Here is a 7,716-nt window from a genome sequence, read left to right on the forward strand (position 1 = left end):
TCAAAAGCCTAACCCACATCATAATGGATGGCTAAAATAACCTGAAATAGCGGTATGGATGATAATTTTAATAGAATGTAATGTAATAAGATTTTTCTTCTGAATTATTCTCTGAAAGTAATGTATTTACTAATACTAGCGGTTGCGCCCCTATCATGTAGGAGCTCTGTATTCGAAGGTTACAAAAAGCATTAAAATAGCCTAAAACTATCCTAAGACTTCAATCTGAATATTAAATAGCCTAAAACTGTCCTGTGACTTATGTGAGGCTTTCCTGAAATGAAGAACTAAATCGGTTCAGTAGTTATAAAATCTTAAGCTACATACATAAATCCTTACTACTTCATATAATAGGATTTACATGAGAGTTAGATAAATATAAAATTGCTAAAAAATGTAGTAAATAAAATGTTTGAATACCATTCCTTAACTTTGGTAAAATCAGGTGTTGTTATTTCATATTGACCGCCAAAAGTCTAGCCTGTGTAATAGAAGGAGGAGGAGTAGCATTTCAGTATTATAAGATAGGTCATGGTAAAAATGGGGAAGGGGTTGCATAAAATATTGGCGGGATAATAAGAATGTAAACGGCTTTATAAAAAGGGAAGGTGTAGTATTGCATAGTACCTCCTTAACTCCAATATGCGGTTTAATCCAGGTAAAAATATTCCTATATAAAGTTAGCACATAACCAAAACAATTCAGTATCTTACTATTAGATAACAAAGTAACATATCAACATGTCTGATAAGCCTGAGAAGAAAGTTAACGGTTTGACCAAACCCATGACTCTGTCCCCTGAGCTAGCTGCAATTGTCAGCGCCAAGAAGGACGAGAAGTTGGCCAGATCCGAAATTGTGAAGCGTCTCTGGGCCTACCTGAAGGCCAACAACCTGCAGGATCCCGCTAACAAGCAGTTCTTCACCCCCGATGCCAAGATGGCTCCCGTCTTCGGCAAGGAGAAGATCAAGGCCTTCGGAATGGCCAAGTACCTGAAGAACCACCTCTCCTAACTCTCCCGCATTTACCTACAAGATGATCAATGTCTGACCCCGGTTTTTTTCACTTTCAATTTCATTTTAATTCATTTATATTTCATCCATTGTAACTATTAAGATTTGACAATAAATAATGTTAAAATATTTTATTGTTTTTTTTCTTTAAATTTTATAACTATAAAATGTAAATGATTTATTATATGCGCGCTTCAAATATGTTATGAATATTAACAATTCTATGTGATCGAAATAATGTATGTATAAAAAATCCAGTACATCATATACTAAGCATAAATTCTATAATTTGTGTATAAATTTCCAGATTTGTATTTATAATCTTTATAAAAGTGAGGCTACTCTATAATTTTCCCACTCCTTCAATATTTAGGCTTCGTGTTCATAAATATAATAATATTTTTTTTATTTCCATATATGTGAGTAATAGATTTTATTATGATAGACATGGTCGCTATACAAATGGAAAATAGACATAGAAAGTTTAGATGTTCTTTCCTCTTATACAACCAATAAGAGGACAATAATCAATATCATTAATCATGTTCTAAAAAGATTTTTTTGTCTGTTGCTTATGATATCGATAAATACTGAACCGATCATGGGTTGTTTTTAGGCTATTTTATTTACTCATAACGGTTTGATTACTGAACTTTAAGATGCTAGAGGCGCAGCTACTAATACAATAATAAAACTATAGATAGTATAAGATCTTTGCTTAGAGAAATTGTGACATCCGAAATTTAGTTGCTCGTATTATAGAATGAATCCCAAGGTTCTAAACATAACAAATATCTTTGTATGCTTAAAATTCTGTTTAGATTATGATCGACTTTTGATTGACAATCTAGGATAATAAATCTATTGAATAGAAACTAAATGGTATCTTGTTAATGTATGACTGGATATTATAATATACATTAACCAAGACTCAGGAATTTGATATATAATCGTTTTTTGGCACTAATACTCTATACTTATGATGTGTCGTAGTGTATATGACTAACCGATTACGTTTATATAATTGGGATATACCCATGTTAGGTTTTTAGATTTTATCGGGCCGGGTAGATAACCTAACTATGGGCATCTTAACGCAGGAATAAGGTATAGACAAAAAGCAAAATAAATCTAAAATAATATTGGAAGGGGGGGGGGGGGCAGATAAAAAGGTCGTCAAGTGTTGCCCCCCAACGACAGATGCAGATCACGTATAGGTTTCGCGATTTAAAAAAAAATAATTTCATTGTTGCTGCAAGCTAATGTTTGCTGATAAATACTGTATTTTAATCTACTGTGATATATTAAGTAGGATAATTTATAATATTATCTGTCATACTCCTATCTCTTTATCCCTGTAATATATTGAGTAGGATAATTTATAATATTATCTGTCATACTCCTATCTCTGTATCCCTGTAATATATTGAGTAGGATAATTTATAATATTATCTGTCATACTCCTATCTCTTTATCCCTGTAATATATTGAGTAGGATAATTTATCATATTATCTGTCATACTCTTATCTCTGTATCCCTGTATTATATTGAGTAGGATAATTTATAATATTATCTGTCATACTCCTATCTCTGTATCCCTGTAATATATTGAGTAGGATAATTTATCATATTATCTATCATACTCCTATCTTTGTATCCCTGTAATATATTGAGTAGGATAATTTATAATATTATCTGTCATACTCCTATCTCTGTATCCCTGTAATATATTGAGTAGGATAATTTATAATATTATCTGTCATACTCCTATCTCTGTATCCCTGTAATATATTGAGTAGGATAATTTATCATATTATCTGTCATACTCCTATCTCTGTATCCCTGTAATATATTGAGTAGGATAATTTATAATATTATCTGTCATACTCCTATCTCTGTATCACTGTAATATATTGAGTAGGATAATTTATAATATTATCTGTCATACTCCTATCTCTGTATCCCTGTAATATATTGAGTAGGATAATTTATCATATTATCTGTCATACTCCTATCTCTGTATCCCTGTAATATATTGAGTAGGATAATTTATAATATTATCTGTCATACTCCTATCTCTGTAATATATGGAATTGGATAATTTATAATATTATCTGTCATACTCCTATCTCTGTAATATATTGAATTGGATAATTTATAATATTATCTGTCATACTCCTATCTCTGTATCCCTGTAATATATTGAGTAGGATAATTTATAATATTATCTGTCATACTCCTATCTCTGTATCCCTGTAATATATTGAGTAGGATAATTTATCATATTATCTGTCATACTCCTATCTCTGTATCCCTGTAATATATTGAGTAGGATAATTTATAAAATTATCTGTCATACTCCTATCTTTGTATCCCTGTAATATATTGAGTAGGATAATTTATCATATTATCTGTAATACTCCTATCTCTTTATCTCTGTAATATATTGAGTAGGATAATTTATAATATTATCTGTCATACTTCTATCTCTGTATCCCTGTAATATATTGAGTAGGATAATTTATAATATTATCTGTCATACTCCTATCTCTGTATCCCTGTAATATATTGAGTAGGATAATTTATCATATTATCTGCCATACTCCCATCTCTGTATCCCTGTAATATATTGAGTAGGATAATTTATAATATTATCTGTCATACTCCTATCTCTGTATCCCTGTAATATATTGAGTAGGATAACTTATAATATTATCTGTCAAACTCCTATCTCTGTATCCCTGTAATATATTGAGTAGGATAATTTATCATATTATCTGTCATACTCCTATCTCTGTATCACTGTAATATATTAAGTAGGATAATTTATAATATTATCTGTCATACTCCTATCTTTGTATCCCTGTAATATATTGAGTAGGATAATTTATCATATTATCTGTCAAACTCCTATCTCTGTATCCCTGTAATATATTGAGTAGGATAATTTATAATATTATCTTGTCATACTCCTATCTCTGTATCCCAGTAATATATTGAGTAGGATAATTAATAATATTATCTGTCATACTCCTATCTCTGTATCCCTGTAATATATTGAGTAGGATAATTTATCATATTATCTGTCATACAGCTGTCAGTGAATAACAAAGATTTCTTTATACTAGTGTGCCATGTTTTTAGCGGCATAGCTACTCTATAATTCATTTTGTCCGTCCGTCAGTCCGAAAATTGATTTTCTCTGCTGTTATGTAGGATTGACTAACTTTTTTGGTGAAGATTTCTGTTATTAAAATCATATACCATACAATTTACTTGGTCAGTCTGTCTGTCGGTCAGGCTGTAACATAAATATTCATTCATATAAGGTTTTGTGATTTTTCCGCACTAGTTATTACATATTCTTACTATGTTTATCTTTTTTACGACTTTTTAAAAGTTTTTGTGTCATCCTTGTTTCTTTTCTTAATGCTCCAGCAATAACCATAATCTGTCTCATGTTCTGACCACAAAAAAAGATCATAATTTTATTGTAAAATCTGCTTATGATAGGAATTGCTTATAAATGATAATTTTATAATTTGATACTTCAATTAGACTAAAACCCTTAGTATTTAAAATTTGTATAAATAATCAAGGACGATATAGTTAATCTCCTTAATCACCAATTACCAATACAATTGAGTGACACTTTTGTCTCATGCACGTTCATAACACCCTTGTTATAGATAAGCAATACAAAATAAAAAAAATAAAAAATAAATATTGTATTAAAAACTACATTTTAATACGTGTAAGATATTATGAATATTTAAATTTAGAATTTTGATTGAAATCTGAAAATTTATGAATTCCGTAAATCTGTTGAAAACTTTAAATTTAAATTTTCTAAACTTCAATCTTATTTTTATACTTTCTGATTCTTTTCAATTTCCTTACTTTAACTCTTCACAAAAAGATTTAGCTTCCTGTTTCAATATTTCATTTCCTATTCTCAATTTCAGTGCTCTGAAGTTTCCATGGGACATAGACAAATAATCTGCTTAAAGGGCGAATATAGGTTCGATATGATATGAGCTTATATGAAAGGTGCCATTTCATACTTTTAGAATATCTATGCCAAATTTAAAAATTCAAAAAAATCCTTAAGTAGATTTTGCAATTTTCTGTTTCAATTGAACATATGATAAATGAGATTGACGACAAACGGTTTATTTTAGCCCTTTACAAGACTTTTTTTTTGACTATTTTGCTTAAGTTTGATTGACTATTACAATGGCACGCATCTTAAATGATAATTTAAATGTTTATTATTTTAGATTATATACTCTTTAATTCAATTTTTAAAAAGCGTAGAAATAATTTGCGTAAAAGTTTTGACTAGGGTAAATAATACGTCTTAAAGTTTATTTTCTGTACAAAGATCATTGGTTGATTCTGGAAAATATAAAAACCCTGATGTACGCAATTTTAACACACACACACACGAACCTTAAAAAAACAGGGATTTGAAATCATTCTTCCTCCAAGAAAATTTTATCAATTATTTTTTTTTTACTTTTTACATTATTTGATGTTCTTTTAAACTTTTAAATATTTTACTTTATATAATTTGTATTAAGGTAGAAGATGGGTATATTTACCCCTGATTAATTGGTTTCCACGTTATTACGACTATCCTTTAACGAAAGCTTTTTAATTCAACCTTGCTACGAAGCCTTGTGTGATGCTAGGGTAATTGAGTTCTTAGGGAACCACACTTATTACATAATATTATCTTGAGTTAGAAAGGTTTTAAGCTATAAACAGACTTATACAATTAGATATGTCAATATCTTTAAGTTATTTATAATCTATATAATGGCACCTTTGAAATAAGCTCATATTATATCAAACCTATATTCGCCCTTTAACAAACCATACAGAATATTTACTAGCGAAACTGCTCTTTAATTCACTCGTCTGTGCGGCCATCAGTCTGTAACACTAAGCTTCCAGTACATAATTTACTTGTATGTTGGGTTACAAAAATAGACTTGAAAGGTTTTTTGAATTTTTATATACATAAATATAGTCTTGGACTTTGATCACTAAACATCCGCTCTTAAAATCACTTTTGTCTTAACCTCTTTTCGAGGAAGCTTTGTGTTTATCAAGATCAAAATTAATTCCTTATTCAAAATTCAAATTAAGCGCAAATGTCGTCTTTGTTTGACTTTCCTTTTCTAAAGAGACGCGGCATGGAATGTTGTTTATATTTTGATGTGTCCACGTTCATTACTTTTGAATGATATGTGAGTGGATGAAGATTTCGGAGAATAAAGTTGGGCCTATCATTGGTCTCATAGTGCGTGAACAACCCTAGTATACCAGGGGCTTTAAACCATAAGAACTTCAGGTAGATTTTGTTCATTTTATTAAATTGAATGGCGTATAGGACGAATTTATTAAGTTTAAAAGGCTTTAGCCAGCTAAACATGAAATTTTATTATGATTCAATTATTATGTTTTAGTAATTTTTGTGTGCCTTTATTTTTGCATTTAACAATGATCTATTAAACCAAATAATTTTCCTTTAAAGCCAAAGTACCCAAAGATTCTTATCCGTAGAAAAAAAGATTTTAAAAAGCAAATAATATTACGTGGTTATAAAAACTGGAATTTTGTATTAATTGATTTTGTAATTTCAGGACTTTGAAATAGTTAGTATCAATAAATCTATACTCAAACCTGCTGTTGAAACTTGATGGTTCCTGGTGTTGGAGGATTTGTCCGTATATTTAAGATCTCTAGAACTTCCCGCAAATTCGGAAGTCACACTCAACCAAAGTGTCATGGTTGAGACAATTTCAAATAACCTGAAGTTTGAAGGAGCTGCACAAGCAATTTCAAATGGTTCTGAAGAATAGGCATTAGCATTCTTCAAAGAATCTGAAGAATAGGCATTAGCATTCTTCAAGAGATCAATAGCATCTAGTGATTATTGATGCAAAAAATATTGACAATTTTTCTGTGAAATAATTACCTAGTGAATCAATATGCCACTAACTAAAAAGCAGAAAATTGAGCGAGCTATCGCTATTGGCAGTGAAAGGCTAGAAGTGTTTGATGAACAGTTAAAAGTGTTTTATGAAAATCTAAAAGCCTGCCAAAGTTTTAGTTCATGTGAAAATGTGAATTTAAAATCAATTCGTGACATTTTTAGTGAGGTCAAGGATCAATCTGACCTAATAAAAAGTCTAAAATCTGCCGTGGAGACTAGTGAGATGCGTGAGTTTAAGCGTGATTTGGATGAAGCTAGTGAACAGAAAAATGTTGCAGATAAAGTTTATGCGTCGTTGGAGCAGTGTACGAAAATTCTGCACTGGCTTGACAAAGATTCAGAGGACACGAGGTTGAGCACTGTCGCCAAGAACCTCGACGTCATTGAGAAGGTGAGGATGGACATGGGAGTGCTCAAGATTTCCATGGAGTTGCGCCAAGAAGTACGTGATATGTACCGAAGGCTTAGAGAGATGGAACGTCGTTCATCTAATTTGGATGAGAGTGGGACACCTGCCATACTCTCCAGAAGTATGTCCGCTGTGGATATTCAGAGTTCCAACCCGCAGTACGGGCGCTGGGACAACAGTTTGTTGCCGTCTTTTGATGGTACTGACACGGATTACTCCAACTTTAAACAGGTCTTTAAAGATCTGTGCGCTGGTTACGGATTTACTGACCAGAGGTTAAGTCTGATGT

General features: G+C 31.0%; 1 protein-coding gene across 1 annotated transcript; it reads left to right on the plus strand.

Moving 5' to 3' along the window:
• The first annotated feature begins 666 nt into the window (after positions 1-666).
• On the plus strand, positions 667-1,142 carry LOC145322655 (uncharacterized). The gene has a single exon (XM_080164835.1). The coding sequence runs from the start codon at positions 741-743 to the stop codon at positions 1,011-1,013; it is 273 nt and encodes a 90-aa protein (XP_080020961.1). The 5' UTR covers positions 667-740; the 3' UTR covers positions 1,014-1,142.
• Positions 1,143-7,716: the final 6,574 nt, after the last annotated feature.

This window comes from Acartia tonsa, chromosome 1 (genome assembly GCF_053477335.1).
Source record: "Acartia tonsa isolate MP-2025a chromosome 1, ASM5347733v1, whole genome shotgun sequence".
Classification (NCBI taxonomy): domain Eukaryota; kingdom Metazoa; phylum Arthropoda; class Copepoda; order Calanoida; family Acartiidae; genus Acartia; species Acartia tonsa.